The sequence below is a fragment of the Etheostoma cragini genome, chromosome 17, assembly GCF_013103735.1.
Source record: "Etheostoma cragini isolate CJK2018 chromosome 17, CSU_Ecrag_1.0, whole genome shotgun sequence".
NCBI lineage: Eukaryota > Metazoa > Chordata > Actinopteri > Perciformes > Percidae > Etheostoma > Etheostoma cragini.
The window spans coordinates 12443851-12466848 of record NC_048423.1 but is presented as its reverse complement, the minus strand read 5'-3'; the positions used below and the strand labels follow the sequence as shown (position 1 = coordinate 12466848).

Below are 22998 nucleotides of genomic sequence, written 5' to 3'. Positions count from 1 at the left end.
CGAAATGCTTGATACAGTGAATGGATGGAACTAAAAACACAAATTCTCAAAATTACCAAATTATTGATTATTCAAAACAAAATGAGGGATTTGCTAAATATGACATTACATCATAAACCATACTGCTTATTTAATTTCAAAATAACTGTAAACGAAACATATTGAGGAGAAATGTTGCATCAAAGGATTTGAACATAATGTTAATTATTCATTGATCATGTCTGGTCGTGAAAAAAAATAAGGCCGATTTTACGCGAGGACTTGATGTTATTCCATTTTCAAACAGTCTGTTATTTTGGGTAATCCCACTCTAGACAGTATATCTATCCCACTAAAAATGTCTGGGTTAAAGTGGAGTTTTGTATCTATCCTCGGGTGTCGCTCCTCTCCTCCATCCTGCCTGTTTCAGTGCATGTTTTTTTCTCTCAGCTGAAAGAGAAGACTTGGACAGCCCGGCTTAAACCGAACAATAGTCCTGTAGGCTGAATGCACTCAAACTTACGGGACGGAACACCGAGAAACAACGCGTTATACACACGCAGTCGACTCCCAACAACAGAATGCTTGATAGAAAATGTGAAGGGCATTAGTTGTCACAGTGTTGGAGTAGTCAACAGGAACCGGGAAAGATGGCGAGGGCACAGACTCGCATGCTCCTCGCCCTGGCTTTGCTGGGAATGTTCTTCCTCGATGTCTCGGTGAAAGGAGAGCTGCAGGGCGAGCAACAGGAGGAGGAGGAGAGGTCCTGTCAGGGCGCCTTCGACCTCTATTTTGTCCTGGACAAGTGAGTGTCCAATATTATTTACGGCTTTGTTACTTTCTCATCGCTGCGCATTGCCATGCAACAGCCCAGTTGTTTGGAAACGCGGTGCGCATCAGTCACATTCACTCTGTTGTTGAAACGGTAGGCTGCTTAACAAGAGTAACCGACAAGTTTGAGCTAGCAAATTCCAAAGTGCAGCTTTTTATTTATTGTCTTATTGTCTGACAAAATCGTTTCTTGTTTGATGGGATGACTACACGGAGAGCCCGTCCAAAACCATTTTAACCCTCATAGTTTATCTTTGAGTGTCTTTTCTCACATGTAGGCTATCCAGCATTGTATTTGAAGTAGGAATAGTATTTCCTGCATTGTGGTATGCTATTATTTTCTTTTCGTCCGGTTCAAAGTGGAGAAGCACACAGATTGAGCTTTTACCCACAGGATGTGGGAAGGGCGAGCAGGATGGATAGAGTTTCAGGCTGGTGACGCCTGCAGACACAGCTGCGGCCCCACAGCGGTGCTATGTGGCCTGGTCTTTCAACTAGTCTTCTCTCCAGCTTCGCTACTGAATGCCGATTGTATCCTGAACCGACCAGAAGTAGATTCCATTATTTATTTATTATGTATATGTGGAGTTAGAGTTCTTAAATCTGATTAGGTTGATGTTTTATTGAACAAAAACACCAGAAACAGGTATATTAGCACCACTTTGTCATGCATGTTATCGTTGGCAAATAAGTTATTTAGAAATGCTTAATAGATCAGTCAGAAGCCATTGGTAAAAACAACATTTGAATTGTCAAATTATGAAAATCCCTTTGGATAGTGTGCATGGCAGCCTTTGCCTTTTATCCGGTCCAGGGTGACACCTGGAATAGACAACTCAACCACGTACTTTCCAGAAAAGGCTTCTGAATATCTAAGCTAAGATCTATTTATTTTACAATTTTAAAATCCCTTTAAAGTTGGCGCAATTGGTAAAGCAGGCGCACATACCGTATACACGTAGAGGTTTATACTTCAACTTACAGGTCCGTGTTTTGAGTGCAGCCTGTGACAATTTCCTGCATATCTTCCCCATCTCTCTCCCCCCTTGCTCACCTAGCTGTCCTGTCCATTAAAAGCGGTAAAGCCCAAAATGTAATCTTAAAAAGGCCGTGGTACCACTTCACCTTCAGAAATGATCACAAGAGAGTGAGAATGACAAAGATCCCCAGCCTGATATTAATCAGAGACCTTTAGACATATAGGCCACTGTGACCCTGTTTCTAACTTTACTACTGACTCTCAGACTAACCCCAGATCAATCTTTGAATATCTTTATGCCATATTTAATACTATCACCTGGAATAGGTGTTACAAATTGTAAACCAAGAAGAATTCAAATCGGGCCACCTCACAGCCCTAACAAACATACTTGACTCACAATAGTACATTTTTTTGAGGCTATTTGGTCAGTGAAGATGTTTTCCCACCTTTTTTGGGCTGTGTAAGTGGCCAGTAGTTATCCATGTGAGATCTATCTGCAGTCTCAGACTGTGCTGCTGTTCGTAGCTGCTCAGCCATTATAATTTACATTTTTGCCCTATCTTACCTCCAGTTCCAACGTAAGATCAAGCATGTGGACACAAAGCTATCAGACATGTCAAAACATGCTAAGTGAGCAGAGAGAGAGAGAGCTAGAATGACAAAAAAAATAAAGTGTGGTTGAATTTGTTGCCGTATTTGACTGTAAGAATAACAGGTTATGATGTCAAAAGAATGACAGAGCAGTGATTTAGCGGTGAAGCCTGGGGAGCATGGCACGTCACGCATGGCCAAGCCTCTGGTACGCCTCTGTTTGTTAGACTATCCGGACATGAATGCTCCAGCAAGCCTTCAGGAAGCTTTTGCTCTTTTTCCCTGAGTTGGCACCGACTTGTTGGCTGTTTTTCAGACTTTAAATGCCACACAGTGACCTAATCTAATCTTCAGTGATAGAGAGAATCATGCATGTGGGATGTTTTTATGTGTCTTCTGTGATCTTTACATCTTCACTGTGTGTGTGTGTGTGTGTGTGTGTGTGTGTGTGTGTGTGTGTGTGTGCACGCTCCAATGGATGAATCTCAGCACGCACAGAATGAGCATTAGAAAACATTCCTACAATCCACGTCTGGCCCTCACTAAATACCAGACTGCATTTTTCCTCTCTATCTGGTTGCCCACAAATAGAATAATAGGTGTTATGTTTTATGGCTGGGTTCTGAGCAGATATTTGTGTTCACTGACCCAAGGACTTGCAGACAAAAAGATATTATGCTGTAATATTATCCAAACTTAGGAATGCAGGTAGAATAGGTGATGACTAATTGCTGAATTGGTTGGATGATGGCAGTGATTTAGGTTTGAAAGTTGTGAAGATACAGTGTGTTTACAGTACATGAACTTATAGTACATTTGCAGAATGAGAACTTTCTGGGTGCAGTATTTAAAAATATAAGGCCTCTGGAGGGTTGTTTTGTTTGTTTGTTTGTTTGTTTTAAGTGTTACGTCTCTTAAATAACTTTTTTATTCAAAAAAATGTCAGTAGATAATGGAAAATGCACTGAGCCCAGGGTAATGTCTCCATTGCTTGTTTATCTGAACAAAAGTACAAAAAAAAACAAAGAAATAAAACAATAAACATCAAATATTTACATTTGAGAAATTGCTTGATAATTGCCTTAAAATAGTTAACCAAAAATCAGAACTTCAACAGTTATTTTAGATAATTCATAATGTCCACACATAGAACATGACTAATAATGCTAATAAGGTAAACTCCTCCTCAGTCATTCATACAAATAAAGATAGACTGGCATTGGGGCCTTTTGCTTGACTCTCAGTTTAATGAAAAGAACAGAAGGACTTACAAGTGCATTCTGTCCTGCTCACTGGATTGAAACTGTTACAACTGTTGTGTATGTGTATCAGTAAACTCTGTCACTGTTAAAATAAGATTAGTTTTTTTTTGGGAAACTTGTTCCTCCAGGGGACTCCTCCTGGATCAGGGCTTTTAGCACGCCATCCTTTCCAGGGGAAAGGATAAGTAGACCAGGAAGAGACTGGTTAAATGAGAGGCACAAAAGAGCCATCATGAGAACCCAGCTCAGACTTTCACTGTTTATGACTGTTACACACACACACAGCCTTGGTTTTTGCTGCTCGATGTTGCATCCTTCAATAGACACTCACTTGAACAGTCTGACACTCACACACATTTACTCCCTGCTGAGTGTTACTTCTGCGTCCCTCTGTTGTTCATGTCACAGCCTTTTCACTCTGTGGACCGCCAACCTGTTGTAAGACTGGCTGTGCTCACTGGGACCATCTGTTCCACCTCACAGTCACACACACACACACGCACAATCGCATAAACACAGATACTACACACACACACACACACACAGGCCAGCTGCCTACTACATGGTCCCTGCTAGAGGCAGACTGGTACATCTGTCCCTGTCTAACCTCAACCCTCTGGCCCAGCAGCAATTAGCCCCCATTAGTGGTCCCCTGGGACTGGGCTTCATTAAGGACACTGTCATGTACACAGCATTATGTAGCAGGCCAATCAGCAGCTCTCAGTGCTCACAGGTTACAGTCCAAAGTAATGGAATGTGACTGAATGGCCAGAGGAATGTCCTTGAATGTAGAGCAGATACACTGGTCCGGTTGTTCCTGAAACATAACATGGCCATTTAATGCTGTTTGTACATATTCGTACATGTCCTACAAAACCTACATTAGGCCTAGCCTTGAATCACATACGACAAGTAATGGCCCTATTCAGATAGTTTTGTATTTTTAAAAATTATTTCTGAATTGGACAACTCTTTTGTAGGTTTTGCTTTAGTTTAATGAGCCTGAAGTGGGATTAAATCAGTTCATGAAGGTATAGTTTTAGCCATGGTTTTGCCTACTTTAGCACACAGTAGTCTACAGCCATGTTACCAGCTTTGGCTGTGCTCACACAGCAATCCTTGAAGATATGCTAAAAGCTATCATCAACATGCTAAAATACTCTATAATAATAATATTGTACTAAATATTAAAATAAACATGCAGATTTTTAGCATGGCATTAGGTTTACCAAGTTAACTATTTTGGCATGTTGCAAGCTAACAGCTAATTAGCACTGAACACAAAGGTATAGAAGATTGTCATCAGTTAAAAAAGTTGAACAAATCAAAATCTTGCCCTGATAATGGCACTGAATAAAAATAGTAGGGATACTTAAAGTTATTACAGTTCATCCTGTGGGGACCATGAATGTCCAAATTTTATGGCAATGCATCCAAAAGTTGAGTAGACATCTCACTCAAAACAACAAAAGTTGATCCAATATTGGAATTCGATGACAAGTCCAAAATGTCCAAAATCTTTTGGGGACCATGCATGTCAAATTTCATGGCAATCCATCTAAAAGTTGTTGAGATATTTTAGTCTAGACCAAAGTGGTGGACAAACCATTAAAACTGCCATAGTCTCACTCAGTCATCTTTGTTTTTTAACTTATAAGACCAAAAAACATTTTGTGTGAAAAAGCCCAAAGTTCCTATGAGAGCTGGCCACTAATCTAAGTAACCCTGCATTTAATTCAATACAGTTGTTTGGGCTTTGGCTCATGATAATTAGTCATCTGTACCAACATCCCATTTTTCCTAATAAGGTTGTGTTATTGTTGTTTCAGATCTGGAAGTGTGAAGAATCACTGGATAGAAATTTACTCCTTTGTTGAGCAGCTGGCAGAGAAGTTTATCAGGTACAAGCCGGAATAGTCATCCAAGAATTTGAATGTTTTCTGTGTTTTGTCTGTTAATTTAAAACAACCGCATGTTTGCAGCCCCATGTTGCGAATGTCCTTTATTGTCTTCTCCACACGAGGAAACATCATCATGAAACTGACAGAGAACAGGTAAGACTCACACCTGAACACTGTCACTGCAATTCAAAATGTAAATGTAAAATGTAAAATTCAACTTTAGGTAAATCAAAGAAGTGAATTCAGTCTACTAGGGATGGCCAATGACACTGGATACTACCTGAGTACTACTACTACTACTTGCCATCTTCAACCCTTGTCAACCTCTCACTTTCTAACTTCTGTATTTTCAATATTTCCTAATATAAAGATATTAAGAGCAGCTTTCCTTCAATGTATTTTATCAGGCAGTTTGTTTGTTTACCCAACAGGGAGGCCATCACTGGAGGCTTAACCGCTCTGAGAAGGGTTATTCCTGGAGGAGACACATTTATGAACCTAGGCCTGGAGATGGTAAGGATGAGACTGGGAACCCAACAAATAGAATCTCAAGAGCTTAAGTCTTCACTACATGATTTATTCAGGAAAATATCTACTGGAGATTAATTGAGCATGGCAGCTGGACCATGGCCAGTTAGATCAATATGAGGAGTGGCTCAGATCATGAATGAAATTGCTGAGCCTTGTTAATGAGTTTTTAAGGCTTTGTAAAATTAAGCACTTATCCACACTTCCACGTTGTCTACTTCTTTTTTTCATTCATCAGAAACATGTTTTGGTGGTTAAAGATTTAACATCATTGCCAGATGGCAACCCAAGTTTAAAAAAAATAATAATAAAGCAAAGACCAATCAGCTGTAGGAAGGGTTCATGTTGATGTCCTAGCAAAAGAGCAATCTTCAGTCATACAGTGTAATTGAAATGACACTTGTCCCAAGATAATGAGGAATGAGCATCACCAGACCACACTGAGCAAAGTGACATTTGTTGGCTGGCTTTGTAACATGTTTTATAACCAGCACAGGATATTGTAATGTCTGGAAGTGTACTTCTTTTATTTTTAGTTCATGTAACCGGTTCACAATCGATACTACCTCCTTCTTTGCAATTCCAGGCTAATGCGCAGATATACCAAGAGAAGCAGGGTAAGCTCTGTCTAATACATTTAATTACATTTAGTGCATTGTTTCAGAAAACATGAAAGTTTGGTGCTCGACAGGTACAGCCAGCGTTATCATCGCTCTGACAGATGGAGAACTGAATGAATGGCAGTTTGACACAGCTCAGCGAGAGGTAAGGTGGATTATCAAATAGAGACATTTCAGAGATAATAGATGAATGGATTTTCACTTTCAAACACTGTCACTGAGGACTTCATTTTCCTTTTGGTCCTGTTTGTTAGGTTTAAGTTGTAATTGCTTTTCTTTAAGGATGCTCTTTGTGATTTTCAGATAGATGACATAATGTCACAGGTTTGTTTTTGATAGATGCATCTGCAAATCAAGGGACTTGGCTGCTTTTAGTGCTCCATTAATTGTTTCACATTACTTTAAGGATTCAAGATTCATAACTTTATTGCCAATTATTTGCTTTGGTGAGCTCACATAACCAGAATGAGCACAAGTGGTAAATGCTCACTCTATATATTTTATCTCTATTTTACAGCGAAGCCTACATTTATTTTTAATGTCATCAAAACACACAAACACACACACACACACACCCCTTGTCCTAAAAGTCATAAATTAATACTTGAGTACTTCCTTGTTTCATAAATGAAGCGGTAGGCGAGTTGAAGCAGCAGCGCTGTGTGTGTTTGACCAATCAACGATGGTCATCCCTGCAAACCCCACCTTGAAGGTTCCTACCCTGCAATCAGGGAGCTTTTGGGGGGTAAAAAGGTCAAAAACATGTTCCCAGAACTTAGTTTGGTCTGGTTTTGAGATCTCAAATTGTTTCTAGTCCTTGGGAAAAGTTCAAAAAGAATTTATGTGGAATATTTGAGTTCTTGGGTCGATTTAATTCTAAAATTTCTACTGTGTGGACTAAGGAAGTCAGAGTTATTTGGGAGATGTATTTGGCTCCATAAGCCTACCAGAGTCTCTTTAAAGTTCACTGCATTTTGGTTTATTGGTTCTTTTTTTGCAGGCACAAAGGGCCAGGTCCATGGGAGCCATTGTTTACTGTGTAGGGGTCAAAGAGTTCAACCAGACCCAGGTTAGATCCACAGAGGGATATTGAAGATGTTGCAACGTTAAAAAAAAAATAAAAAAAATACACAAATGTTGCATTCTGTGTCTGTGTGTTTTTCTAGCTTGCAACTATTGCAGACACTGTGGAACATGTGTTTCCTGTGTGGGGAGAATTCCAAGCCCTGAGGGGAATCATTGACTCGGTATGACATACAGTCAGCATGTATACAAATACACACTCATCCACACACAGTCATATTAATATCCAATGAAATTGCTTTGTGACTCTATTGTTTCCTTTTGTCGGATCTCTCAGATCATCAAGAAGTCCTGCATTGAGATTCTAGCAGCTGAGCCGTCCAGCGTATGTGCAGGAGGTAAGAGGTGTGGGGTGCAAGGGTTTCCCCTCCTTGTTAAGACACTGGGCACTCACGGTGTGTGATTGTGGCAGATGACAGTCATGTAAAGCCTCTGGAGTGGAACATTAGGTTGAGTAATCGCATGGACGCTTATGACCACGGAGTGACAGAGAGCGTATTGTCATTCACGGCCGGGGGAAATTAGCATAGTCGCTTCAGCACAGCGTGTGTGCAAAAAATAGGAAGGGGGGGGGGGTGTTGGTCAGAGGAATTAGCCGTGAATCTTTAAGCATGGCTGCTTCTCTGGCCTAGTTTACTACATTGTGTATGTTTGTATGGTTGTTTCAATCCTGTCCTCTATCTCACCTCTTCTTCCATGTCCAGCTCTTCTGCTTCTGGATAGCAGTTTCAGGAAGTATAACACAGGATAAGAGAGAGGGCGAGAGAGAGAGCCATTATGTGTAGCCAGTAGGATGGATGAGCTTTGACATGACCTTATTAGGACTCACTTAAGAGAGTGCATTTGCAGCCTTGCTACTAGGACAACCAATTTAAATTAGCATCCATTATGGGATATGGAAAGAGGATGGGAGAGGAGAGGATATTAAGAGCAATAAAAAATGTTGCAGTCAAGGACAGAAATGAGGAAGGAATAATAAGAATCACAGTTGTCCCCATGTGATAATTACTGGTCTGTTGCCAGAGCCTGAGTGTGTCACTCGACATGTGCCCAAATATCCTCCAACAGCCTCATTTATTATTCGATTGATGAGCAGCCTAATGGTCAGTGAACTACAAACCAAGGACCCACTTTAACCAAAGCCTAATTAATGAAGGTCAAAGATTGTAGTGCACTAAATACATGCTGCCTTTGTTGTAACACAATATATTTATAATAATATATTCACAATAATTTATAATTTATGGTCGACATTAAATTGTCATGTGAATAAATAAGAGGCACTTCTGTCCAATACTCCTTGCAGTATAATGTGATTTAATGTTATTGTCAAACGCTTGTCCCAATTTAGTAAGAGTTTGCTTTTATTTTGATCTGCAAGACTGTGGACAAGATTCCCTATAGGTTTGAATGTAACCATCTACCCACATCCATCCTGATGCATTTACATGTACTTACATACTGACATATTGCATAGGTTTTGTGACAGTCTCGCTCTCTGTCTTTCTCTCTGTCTGCATGTGCAGTAGTCACATACCATACATGCTTTACACCAACACACACATGTTAAGGTGCCCTTTAGTCAGCACACACACATATTCAAGCACATGTACACACATGCCCCTCACATTGATCTGAAGTGACCAGACTGAGCTGCCTGCAAACAGGCCATCAGACTGGACATTGAACATTGGGCCACACTATCAGACATGACAGCAATGATTTCCCCCTCTCTCTCACACACACACACACACACACACACACACACACACACACACACACACACACACATAAACACACACACACTCACTCTCATATGGGCCTTAGATCTAACATGACAGGAGAGATTGCTGCTTTGATTAACGTCTGACCCTTTCCTCGCCGTTGTTCCGTCTTCCTTTGCCCCTCCCTGCCCTTCACTGTCCCGTCGCACTAATATGATTGAAGAGCCACAGTTCGGACAAGCCGTAGCCAATTTTCTCTACGCACACAAGACACACATGCATGTACATGCGTATAGTCGCACACAGCCACACATTCATACAAAGCTTATCAAATGCTCAGGTGTAAATGTAGATGGACAAGTAGCCACAGAGGCAGGCAAAGAAAGCAGTGGAGAGGGCAGAAACATGTGTTGGACATGTCAGCAGGGCACCACCAGTCCATGGCCACCACGTGTCTGACAGCACTGACCTTTTAACTTTGTGTGTATGTGTGTGTGTGTGTGTGTGTTTTGAAAATATTCACGATGACTCAGGATTTAAAGGAATAAGATAATTCTCTCATAGATGTTAAACATGTAGTTATAATGCAGTGCATACTTAATTGCTGATAAATAAAGTAACACCAATTAGCAATTTTGTATTACATTTTCTACCTTTTAAAAGAATAAGACAATAATCAGACCCAAAGTTAGACAGTTGAGTATTTGAGTAATATCTTTCATGTACCATTTCCAAGTTGTGTGTGTGTGTGTGTGTGTGTGTGTGTGTGTGTGTGTGTGTGTGTGTGTGTGTGTGTGTGTGTGTGTGTGTGTGTGTGTGTGTGTGTGTGTGCGTAGATATGCCCTGTCACAGTGCAGCTCATGCTGTTTGATGGTAACATTGTGTGAAAGGGGAATGACTGCTAAAGCAGGCACGGCACTGAGCATTAGGAATAATTAGTGTCAAGACCTCCAATTAAGTTGCACATTGTTGCAAAACCACATAAACCAACAGTTTATGTGAAAATTAATACAATCCAAGTTGTACAGTATTAAATTATATGGTTGTAATTCATTGCCCTGATTGTTGTGGTTTTGTTTTACAGTCAAATTAGGCCAGGAAGAGGGAGAAGACATGGTGGGGCATGGTGAACAGGAAATGATAAGGCTGCCTGTACTGAGATGTGAGGTTAATCGGGTGGTGTATGTGTGTTTGTTTGTATGCACATGTAGAATCTGAGTCTAGCTGAGGAAATTACATAAGCGACACTGACAAATTGCAATCTTGAACATCTGTAAATAAGCAAACACACGTGCAGATAGACAGTTGTATGAGGTTGGCTGAGGGCACAGTGGAAGTTAGAGAAGGTTTTATCTTTATGAGACTGGATAACTGCACTAATGCAACGTGTTAAATATTATTTATATATAATACCAATATTATATATGTAATATGTACAACGTAACCCTGTTTTGTTTTCATGTGTCTTGTACATCGCCAGATTTCCTTCAGGATTTTCTCAAACAGCCACTCTACAACATTTTTTACAGCATCTGTAAAAAATGTAGAGCTGTGCAGGCAAATGCAAAGTTAGTTTTCTCTGCTCAGCTTTGCCTCTGTGTATCTATATTTATGGCTTTAATAGCAACTTGTCTGACCTTTAAGGAAATACTGTCACATAGACACCCACATGCTGTGATGTTTAGATCCGGTGATCTTCACGCTGGAGCTTTAAATGTTAAAGGTGTGGCAAACGTTCACTTCTATCGGCCAGGATAATGCTAGAGGAAAGCTCAGTGCACAGCCAGACCCCCCCACACACACACACACACACACACACACACACACACTATGTGTACGTTCAAGTACATGCCTGCACATACATTCATGCATGCATGCACATAATGAAGCAATGCTGACGCTTAGTGCACACATACAGTATGTAGACACAGACATGTGTTAATGGTGCCATAGGTAAGGTCAGACCTACATTGACAGTGCTTTGCTCTTGTCAGCCCTGCAGGCATGTTTTTAAGCAAGTGTTTTTTTTTCCGCTCTCTAACATATGCTGAGTAGTAGCCACATAGACACTCCAGCATATGCTGGTAAGCCTCTGTCAGCGCACTTTAACAGTGCCTGGGGGAAACTAAAGGTCAAAGACACACAAACACACACACACACACAAACCTTCTGGCAACTGCACAGCATGTACTTGTGAATAGCAGCACTTTTAGCATTAGCACCATTGGAGCTTATTACTGCCTTTCCACACACACACGCACACAGATATAAACTAGCAGTAATGAGGCATGCACAAGTTTCTCTTGCTTAAGTTGAGCACATTGGAGAAAGGCAATGGCTGCCAGCACTCACCATAATGGTACAAGAGAAATATTATTCTACTTAAAATAAAATAATTTAAAATTTTTATTGATCCCCAGTGGGGAAATTACAATTTACACTCTGTTTTTGTTAGAATCACTACACATAGGCCTGAAATACACACACACGCTCAGAGTTAATGAGCTGCCAGCTGGACCAGTGCCCTGAATGGTGCCTTGCTCAAGAGCACCTGACAGTGCCCAGGAGGTGAACTGGCATCTCTCCACCTACCAATCCACACTCTTTACTTTAGTAAGGTGACTTGAACCGGCAACACTCCGGCTCCCAACCTGACTCAATACGGACTGAGCCACTGTCACCCTATAGGATAGGAAGCCGATTTATGATTTTTTTTAATGCATTCCTCAAATACAGCTGAACATATGTGTCTTACCACTGTCTTGCATGATAATTTCCGATGGTGCCTGCTCTCTTTTTGTTTGTGTCTCAGAGAGTTTCCAGGTGGTGGTAAGAGGCAATGGGTTTCTCCATGCCAGAAACATTGAGCAGGTCCTCTGCAGCTTCAAACTGAATGATACACTCACTGTGGGTAAGTTCTGCAAATGTACATAAGAACACACAAGCTTTTAATGGATTCTGGTTGGGCTTATGCATTTAGGAAGAATGTGGGAACTGTGTTAAAGTTGCAGATGTTACACTTCCTTCTACATAAAGTGTGATTTTGTTTTCCCTGTGCAGATGAGAGACCAGTTGGAATAGAAGATACCTTCCTGCTCTGTCCTGCTCCTGTTGTAGAAGAGGTTGGAAGGTAAGTTACACATCACTTTTGGCTCTGACTGCCTTTACACTCCTACACTCCTCACTAAGCCATCACTCCAGTTGCCAAACTCTCCATGTTCAGCTGTAACACTCTGAGCCCAGATATTTGCCAGCTGCACGCAAGTTTGATGTGGACGCAGAAGACTGCTGTCCTTGAACAAATTAGGGCCAAAGTCATTGAGTGTCTGTGATCAATCAGAGTTTGTCACAGCTAACGAAGCCAGACACCAATCACAAGGGGACAACAGGAGTAGAGCCCAGGAACACGACTTAATGAGAGCCTGCTGGAGAGGGCCCTCCGCAACCGTGTATGTGTTTGTGTGTTTGTGTGTTGTGTGATGTATCGCAGTCTCTGTCTGACACTTTGGGAGAGCAAAAGTGTGAGTGAAGTCGGTGGGGCTGTGTAAAGTTTCCTCTAAGGGCTTCCAGCTTTGCTACTGGTGATTCTGAGCAGAAGTTTCTCACAGGGCGGACAGAGCGCTGCCGTGGGCTTAGCTTGGAGAGGTCCGAGGTCCAGCAGCCCTACCATCCCCGCTGCCTGCAGTCCTGTGCATAATTATACACTCGAGCCTGGGGCCTCAGACACCTCCCAGTCATCATCTGTCTTGATGCTGTCACTCAGATTTTCAGCATGATTTGAGCTTGTCTTGTCTGCCAGTGAAAAGTACTGGTTTGATGGAGAAAGAAGACATTTTATTTTCACACTGTAGCAGCAGGCAGATTTAAGAGTCTGTCACATACAGTATTATTTTACTCACACATTACTCACACGTTATAACAGACGTGGCACTTAAAACTCACAGACAATTTTGGGGGGTGGACAAAAAGACAGCAACAATTCACTTAAATTACAATCCAGCAATAGTTGATGCCAGTACACACTACAATGGTGCCTCAAGCAGGCGTCCTTCTATGTGACCAAAGCCCATTAGAGCAGAGTCAGCACTGCCCTAACAGCCTGAGTGCTACTAAATAGGAAGTCAGCTGTGAATGGCTGAAGGGCCCAGAGAGGAGGCAGCCAACAGCTGGCTTATGAGTTCTGGGCTGTGGTGCAGTAACATGCTGAGACACATGGAAATATGTATTGAAGTGAAAGTGCCACTGTGCAGGCTGGACAGGTGTTGTTTCTGTTATTAAGTTTTTATCATTCTGTCTTATATACAGTGTATGTACAGTATATGCATACAACAACAAGTGTGGTGAATAAGACACATTATCAAAATATCCTAACAACACAGACTGACAGTTTGACACCTATCTACTGTAAGATAACAGTAACAAAAAACATACCCACCAAGGTCCACTTGCATGATTTTTCTGAAGCTTTCAACCTCGTCTTATAGTATTCCTCAGTTGATAGACTTGCTCAAAATTAATCACCATGGAAGTTGACATGGTGTTGAAAACTCTTTTTTCAAGCTGCGGTTTTCAAGGTCAAGAATGAACTTTAAAGCTTAACTGTTGAAGCAAGTTACCCCAGCATCTGTTCGAGGCAGAATTATCTAGTGACCAGAAATACACTGCAACAAAAAAGCAACAGAAATAGTCACAACACTTATATAAACAATAAAAAATACAGATAGAACAAATCAGATGTTGAAAGCGGAACCCGTCCACACATCAGGAATTGGACAGTCTATACCTTCTTATCCGTATTACAAAGCAAATTCTTTAGTTTTTTCTGCCATTTTATTGACCAAACTTAATCAGTAATAAAAACAATCATTAGCTGCAGCCCAAAAATTGTCAGATCACATTGTTTGTAAACCTCTTCCTGTTTTGGGGTTTGTAAAGCCTATACATGAGGTCTGAGGGACTCCAGCTCCCAGCATTACCTCTTCACTTAAACCCCAAAGACCCTCACTCACCTCCTTTTTCACCCAAGCCTTGTCGCATATAATGAAGTCATTGACGCTGCCGTCACACAAATCTATGTTGACTGGGAACCTTCCGGATGCAGCTCCCCCTCCTGCACATGCACAGACACGCACACACACACACACACACACACACACACACACACACACACAGCAAAGACATATATAGTGGACAGATTGATGATTGATGGGGGCTGAGATCTATCTGTCAGAGAGGAGCTGATAACACCATGTCCCCTGACTGCCTGAAATGAGGGCTGACCATATAATGGGGATGGGGGGGGGACAAAGAAGGGAGGGAAGAAGTAGAAGAAAAGATGAGAGGCACCTGCACCACCAGTTTCCCAGTCTGAAGTCAGTGTCAGCATGAGTTATGAGACAAGGTACAGTGGTATGGGGGGGGGAGGAGACAGAGTCAGTGATTGAGCAAGTTATGCAGGGGTGTCAGAGGGGAAGGACAGTGCTAAAGCGATGTAGAACAGGAAAGGCCCTCCTCCTACCATCCCCCACTCTGTTTCCTCTCCTCTACCCCCTCTGCAGTGACCTCCCTCTTGTTGCCCCCTCGTCAAATCTAAACCCAGAGCTCAATGCCCCACTTGTCTCTGCACCCCCAAACCATAAGAACAGCACAAGAAGCCTTTCTCCATTCTTTTCCAAACCTATTACTACAATCCAGCTGTCTGCGTTTCAACCCTTAAAACGCCTATCTGTCTTGTTTTTGTTCATATTTCTTAAGCGCACTATGAATAACGCCACAATTCTGTGAACAATCTTCCATCAGCCTCACTATCATCTTACCAACCAAAAAGTAAACGTTTTCTCTCGTCTCTTGTCCCTGCCCTGTCTGTCTTTGTGCAGTCATAGCTGCAGATATCAGCACTAGACACTGGAGGATAATAAGTTATTTAGCTTGCTGTGGTTTCCACATTAGAAGTCTGGGTCTAATCCAAACAGAAGAGATTCCTTCTGTGGGTGGAGAACTCCCTGACCCCTTTAGAGACTTTGGCTTTGTGTCTATGTCAGCATGTTTGTGTGCTTGTAAGGCAGCATGTATGAACAAAGTAGATGGTGGAATGTGTTTGACATCTCGGGCAAGCTTGTACAGTAGCTGAAACACGACTGTGAATGTGAACACACAAGACGGTGTGCAAGTCAACCGTGTGATGTGCGCTGTATTTCTGTGTCAGATGATAAGACCAGTCATGATTGTGTGTTTTTGCAGGGTGATCTATCTGCAGGTGAGCATGAATGAGGGTCTCTCCTACATCACCAGCTCTGTTCACATCACTACTACTGAATGTGTGAGTACATCCTGTGTAAATAGTCCCCACTACCACAAGAATCTTTTCTTCTGGCACGCTGCCTTATCTGATTAAACTTTTTTTCAACCTTATTTTCTCTTGGTTTTCTAGTCTTCTTCTTCTCTCCTTCCTCTCTGATGTCTCCTCTGTTGTGTCTGTCATCAGAGGAGGCTGTGAGTACTTTCACTTTTCATTTTTGCCTTTTTCTTAATCATTATTTTATTGTCCAGATTAATCTCAATCCCGTCATCCTGTGTTTGTGTTCAGTTTGACGGCACCATCGTTCTAATATCGTTGCTGGTGGTGTTCCTGCTGTTGGCTATTCTGCTGATGTGGTGGTTCTGGCCTCTCTGTTGCACTTTGGTAGGTTTGAACCAATCAACTCCTCTAACCTCTCGGCCAGCACGGTCCCGCTGACGGAACGTTTTCTCCATTTTAGGAGACAACGTTTTCTTCACTTATAAATTGCAAGCATTAAATCTTCATAAACACGCTCATGCAGCACATCATTAGAAAGCTTAAAGTCTCATGATTCCATTAAGCCCACACAAATTTCACATGGCATTTCACCATTTCATTAATTTATAATTACTTATTTCTATAAATGTATGCATGTAGTTATTTCAGGTATGTGTGTGAGTGATGTGAATGGGTTTTTTAATTTGAGTAGTTTTGTATTTTGCACTTTTGGGGCTTTTTTTCTGAAAGAAATTCTCTGTTCTAACCTCTTTAGCTCAGTGTCAATAAGGCCTAGTGTCACACTGACACTGGAAACAAAAAATTTAGAGTGTTAACTTCCCAATGACCTCAGGATCATCCCAGAGAGCAGAAATATCTGGAAACTGCATCACTTTTTGGGGGGTAAAAATTTAGGCTAGAAAAGCATGTATTTTCAAGTGATTTGTAAAGAGGTTTTAATAAGACATTAGTTTCAGTCATTTGTTGATTATATCTTTGTTTCCCCTGATGGCATCTTTTTTTTTAACCTTCAGGTGATCAAAGAACCTCCCCCACCACCTCCACCAGAGCCAGTAAGACTTGTTTTGTTTTTCTCATAACTACTTATTATTGTTTTTATGGTCATGGTAATATTGTTGTTAACATCGAAAGTAGCATGTTTAAAAGAATACGAGCTGTGTAATGTAAGTACTACTTAATTAGAGTCTAACTCTCAGGACTCAGATGATGACGATGGGATGCCAAAAAAGAGGTGGCCCACTGTGGATGCATCCTACTATGGAGGAAGAGGAGTGGGTGGCATCAAACGCATGGAGGTATATATGCACACACACACATTTTCAACACTTAAAAGAATATACATCTTACTGAGGCTTTCCTAGGTGCGATGGGGGGAGAAGGGGTCCACTGAGGAAGGAGCGAAGCTGGACAAACCTAAGAATGCAGTTGTAAAGATGCCAGAGCAGGAATTTGAACCGTATGAGCCCAAACCTCGAAAACAACCACGCCACCCACCACAGCAGAGAAGGTGGTACTCACCCATTCAGGTTAGTCTTTTATTCAGTTACCTTTAAAAGTTAAATGTATTTTTATTTTTATTTGAAAAAAATAAAATTACTTCCTATTTAAATGTGTGTGTGTGTGTGTGTATATCTATATATTTTCTTTCTGGGTCCTCCAGGGAAAGCTAGATGCTCTGTGGGCTCTGTTCAGGAGAGGTTACGACCAGGTATCTCTAATGAGACCACAGGCTGGAGACGAGGTGAGCCTAACACTCAACTGCAGACTCATATCATTTTAATTTTTACCTTAAATATGACAAGAAACTCCGGTCTACCACAAATAGGCATGATGACTGATACAAAACTATAATTTGGTAATTATGTGTTCGGGGGATTGCTCTGTGCGTAACAACCACCTAAAATCTTTTTAATGAGTTGGATGGTACAGAAGGTTTTAGTGTGTTTTCTGTCTCTGCATGTAGACAATTGAGCATCTGCATTCTGTCTGTCACATTACATGAAGACAACATGTGTCAGTGAGCAATATGTACAATCCTTAACACAGAGCTCAGTACTGACTTTCTACATGCACACACACAGTGAGTCATTGAGCTACTAATACCGTCTCTCTTCGTCAAAGCTGCCATTGTTCAAGCACAAGGACTACTGTACTCTTCTGAATTCCCTGTGACTCCCAGATAATGACTGGGTTTCTATCAGGTTTTCAAATAGCATGTTACACAATCACTCTCTACTTTCAAGTGATAATTATAGTAGACTAAACAGTGTAAGACTGGATTTTATTTAAGCTGAAGATTTTAATGTGCTATATTACTGGCCAATACTGCTGCTCCTGAAAAGTCCTAAATCATGACATCACTGTGAGCTAGAGAGAGAAGTGAGGCCTGTGTTATCTAACCTTGACCCTTTGGATGGCATCCCATAACCCCACCAACATGTTTTCATCATCATACTGGTTGTCATGGTGAAACAGCTGCTCCATTGTAAATGGTATCATTGTCGCCTCTCATTGCGGAGGCCATATTGCCGTAAAATGTAGTGATTTATTTTTTGAATGGCATGATTCATCTTTACTAAGTAACACTAGCAGTGTGTGTATGTGTCTACTGTATCTGAAGTCTATAGAAATGGTCATCATCAATGGTTTTATCCCCTCTTTCCATCTTGGATTTTTTTTTTTCTAAGCGGAACAATTAATCTCTGTCAGGACAGACGTTTCTAGAATCTTTGTCAGCCAATTTCTGTGGCGCTGTGGTCCAACAATGACCCCTACAATTCCCTTCACGAGTCATTAACTGAGGAAAATAAAATACTTCTTCCCACATGGAACAAAATGAGGAGGTAAAAATCCACTTTTGTTGCAAAGCAGATAGTTGTCAAGAATTGGAGCTAATCGCCATATCCGACATGAAATACGACAATGATTTCTCATGTTAACAAAAGCTAGGCACAGATCTAAATTCCCCATAGTAGTGATGTCAAACATCTCTGCCAAAGCATGAAACGGCAGCTGGATAACAAACAGCATTGTGGGATTTCAAAAAGCCCAACGAGGTGGCAAAAAAAGAACATCAATAATGAGCGCGGATCAGAATTCTCAATGCAGATTGTTAACCATCAGCTCAGGTGGAGCTCGTCCTGCTTTCTCCCCACATTACATCTACTTCACTGCCTCTGCAAACGGCCATCAGCGGGGCTGCCAGTTTCTGCCACACTCCTTGTTTGCTTTTGATCTCTTTTTACTGTGTGTGTGCGTGTGTGTGCATGCATGTGTGTGGCACTGCAACGTGTGTGTCAGCTCGCCTGAGTGAGCGTCACACAAACAGATGGGGAGTTGAAAGGCCACGAGCCATTTTGTGACAGAAGAGATTCCCTTCTTCTGTGCCCAGAGCTGATGTCTCTGATAGTCCCGTCACATAGCACAGGCCAGACCAGACCACAGGGCGGTCACCAAAATCCCCAAAAATCTCTACACTTAAAGGATTACTTCACCCAAATGACATAAACAAACATTTTGTGACCTCTAGTCAAACATGGCCATGCTGACAATTTAAGTTTAAGGTTCTGCTCAAATTACGGTGGAAGTTAATGGTATTTTGTTTGTGGTGCAATTTTTTTTGACAAAACCATATCAACCTAAAGACCATTTACTTACTTGGTTTGGGGCTTTTGTTTTGGAGCGTTAGTAGAGAAAGTTTTCTCAGTTGCCATGGAAGTTATGGAAATTATAAGTTTTTTATCAGCAACATTTGTTTCAAGTAACAGTTTCACTGGTATCCACAGAAAATACTATCAACAGTTTTCATGGACTTTCGGGGACTATTTCTTCTATGGAAAGTAGTTCCAGTTTACTTCCTTATCTCAAGCAGTGATTCACAATCAATAGGCTGACGGCAAAGTAAGTGCATCCAACCAACCTGAGTAAAGAGGGTTATGTCAGGCAAAAAAAAAGGCTGGGAATCACAGATCTAGAACAACCAAGCCATTGAGTCTGGAAAAAACGTGTAACTGTTAGATTTTGTAAGTGTAATTTGTTAAATGTATTGAGCAAAACTAATTTTTATTAATTTATTTAATTTACCTCCCTTGTGTTGGTATGGAGGAAGAAATCTCGGAAATTGATAAGTCAAAACCTCAGTAGATAAAATCTAAACTGTTAACATAGTAGATGCCACTACATGTAAGCAAAGACATACTGTATGTATTTTTGTAATTTGGGTAAACTGACCTTATACTAAATCTCTCTTTTATTTATACTAGTAGTAGTGTTTATTTATCGCAAGTGTCATTATTGCAAAATTCAACCACAATATCATATATTTTTGGCACATCGAGCTGCCTATTAAGATGTGGGTCCGAGGATATCGTGAAACATGTTTTTTTGTCATGGCCGTTGATGTGTTTTCATCTTTTGTACTATGTGTGTAATTGTTGTCTAACTCTGTGTACTTTTCTTTCTCTGTTTTTTGAGCGTAGCTGCTCAGGAACCTAAAAATACATTTCCATTTAAACCGGTTATAAAGTTGTATCGTATGATGATTTAAAAATGTGACTTTATCCCATGGACAGCAACATTATGTTACTGTTTAACTCATTATTTCATCCATTTCCAGATCAGACAGCTCGGAGAGTCTTTAACAGGTTTTTTGTTCCTCGCATTCATTGTTATCTGCTCAGAAAAACAGGTTTTGTGCAAGTATTTGGTACAAGACTTACAATCAGCTGAAACAGAGAGTTCTTCATCAAATGCCACTTCACAGAACAGAAATGAATGGACGAATGGCTTAAAACATGTTAACAGGGCTGCAAGTTATTTAATATTTTCATTGTGGATCAATGGGCTGATCGCAACCAGGACGAATGGACTAGTTGCCCAGCCTCCAAAATGTTAAAAACATTGAAAAAGGTGCATAAGTGTCTCCCAAAGCCCTGTCCACAACTCGAAGACCGCCACTCAATCTCTCCTTCTCACAAGTATTCCATGCTTCAGAGCAGCATATGCAGTCTATGATGTGTGTTAACTCTTGTGAGCACATGTGGACCATTTTCCTTATGTGAGTGGATCGCTGTAATGTCATGCGAGATGACAGGCAGAGCTGTCAGGTCAAATGTGTGTCTACTCTCTCTCTCGCTCTCTCTCTCTCTCGTCTTTCTCCCGCTTTCTTATAATGGTGACAAATGTGCGCGTGCGTTAGTTCCCTGTAAACGGCCGCAAAGTATCTGCTTTATGTGTGTCTGTGAGGGAAGGGCAACGTCTTGGGGCTCAGAAGAAGAAACAGAGGCTAGACAGAGAAGTGGTGTGTAGAGGGATGCTAGAGGCATTTTAATGGTTTTGTTTTTCTCCTAGAAAGGAATTGAGGGTTTGAAGTAAACAAATGCCAACAGGGAAAGTAACGCAGTGGCAGACATCACAGTCAAAGGTGCATTGCAGGGAGATTATTCCAAGTGGCACATTGCTGACTTTTCACCCAAGGCATCTATTGTACATATCTACTTAAAAGTGAAAGAATCTACTTTTTCCCCAATCTTGTGTTGTTTGGTGATCAGTTGCAGCAAGCCCCCCAACCTTTCTCTCCCTCGGTTTCTGTTATTCATGAGGCCAAGGTTTCATTCAGGCCATATGTTCTGGTAGAGGCATGCTTACAGTCTCACACACACACACATATTCATGAGCTTGTGTTCTCATTGTGTCCATATGCTCTCTCTGGTGTTGTGCTGCTGGTCTGCTGCTCACAAACTGGCCTTTTCACCGCGGCCCGGCAACAAGCCCCAAGCAGCCCCCCACACACACACACACACGCACACACACACAACCGGGCTGCCCCCAATCAATTACGCACAGACACAAACAACACAATGGCCCCCTTAGTCACAATGCTACTGCTGCTGGGGTCCCTTTAGGGCCTCTCTGTTTAATAAGGTGTTATAAGACCACCAAGGGTCTGTGACACAGAGACCCACTCTCCATCCTTCACACACTGACACAGTGAGCTGGACAAGAGTTTGTGTGTGTGTGTGTCTCTCCGTTTATGTGTGTCTGCAGAAGGAACAGAGAGGAAAACCATCAATGAGAACAATAAGAGAAGCGTTCCATTCTCTCCGACTTGTAAATTACGTTAAACGCTAAGGGGCCTCTGTTAACTATTGTGGGGATATTGAAATCCCCCTTTACATTTCAACAAGTCAAGCACATTATAGACATAAACCACTTTCTGTTCTGCATCAGGAGAGACCGAGTCACAGCAGAGGCGCCTAGAAAAGAGGATGGGAAAGCTGCTCACAGCTATTGTAGTGCAGGTGTGGACAGAAGACAGAAGCAGCTCTGTGTGCCCTCCAAGGCCTCAAACACACATGCCTCTGTCAGCAGAGCTGGACTCACACAAACCACTTTGGCTGGTGGATCTTAGAAGCTCATTGATTTTGCACAAAGATGCACTGCATTTGAATCTGCATTTTGCCTTGAAATGCTGATGTGTAGTGGTTTAAGCTTAGTCTGCCTGCTTGTGTTTCTTGCAGGGTCGCTGTATTAGTTTTCAACGGGTCAAAGATGGGGAGTCCGCCCCAAGCAACCAGGCTCCTCCTCGCACGCATCACTCTCCCTCACCACCACCGCCCCCTCCTCCTTCTCATCCACCCGCTGAACAGCAACCTCTGGTCTCGAACTCTGTCCCTCGTACGAAGCCTCCGTCGAGAGGGCCCCGCACCACGCCACCCTCCCGCACACCCCCTTCTGTGGCCCAACCTCCTCCAGGTCCACACCCGACTCGAGCACCCCCCGGGCCACCAGGACCCCCGCCATCTCGACCCCCACCCAGGATCTGATGATGAAGAGAGGGTCTCCAATTAACAACTGTTACGTCAACTCATTTCATGAAACACCCACAAATCTAAGAAGCCATGAGCTCTGACGTGAAGCTCTGTGCTTTGTTGCTGGACAGCAAAAATGTTTATCTGATACCAAAAAGTTTCATAAAAAATGACACATTCATAAAACCACACACACTATAGAAAATACAAGCATGTAGTTACTTGATAAAGCCTGTATGTACAGTATTAGATGTCATTTGACTTAAGCGGTTAGAGAAAGTGCAATGCAACAAAGGATTTATGTGATGAAAGTTAGCATGCTGCAGTTGTGTGTGAAAGAAAACCCGTTTGCTTTGGGTCGGTAGAGAACAGGGGCGTCCAAATGGTGTG

The 22998-nt window shown here is 41.7% G+C and overlaps 1 protein-coding gene across 1 annotated transcript; it reads left to right on the top strand.

The window, feature by feature from the left end:
* The first annotated feature begins 403 nt into the window (after nt 1-403).
* antxr1d (ANTXR cell adhesion molecule 1d) lies at nt 404-22813 on the top strand. The gene is made up of 18 exons (XM_034898052.1): nt 404-784; nt 5475-5546; nt 5628-5699; nt 5978-6059; nt 6661-6691; nt 6766-6839; nt 7695-7763; nt 7861-7941; nt 8055-8115; nt 12314-12412; nt 12562-12631; nt 15742-15820; nt 16088-16183; nt 16813-16851; nt 16996-17094; nt 17161-17325; nt 17460-17540; nt 22318-22813. Exons 1-18 carry the CDS (start codon nt 630-632, stop codon nt 22621-22623), a joined length of 1731 nt encoding a protein of 576 aa, XP_034753943.1. The 5' UTR covers nt 404-629; the 3' UTR covers nt 22624-22813.
* Nucleotides 22814-22998: the final 185 nt, after the last annotated feature.

Coding starts and splice junctions, on each gene's coding strand:
- antxr1d (XM_034898052.1), top strand. CDS start 630: ATGGCGAGGGCACAGACTCGCATGCTCCTCGCCCTGGCTTTGCTGGGA. Junction 6,840..7,694: donor TTGACACAGCTCAGCGAGAG/GTAAGGTGGATT, acceptor CTTTTTTTGCAG/GCACAAAGGGCCAGGTCCAT. Junction 8,116..12,313: donor GTCCAGCGTATGTGCAGGAG/GTAAGAGGTGTG, acceptor TTTGTGTCTCAG/AGAGTTTCCAGGTGGTGGTA.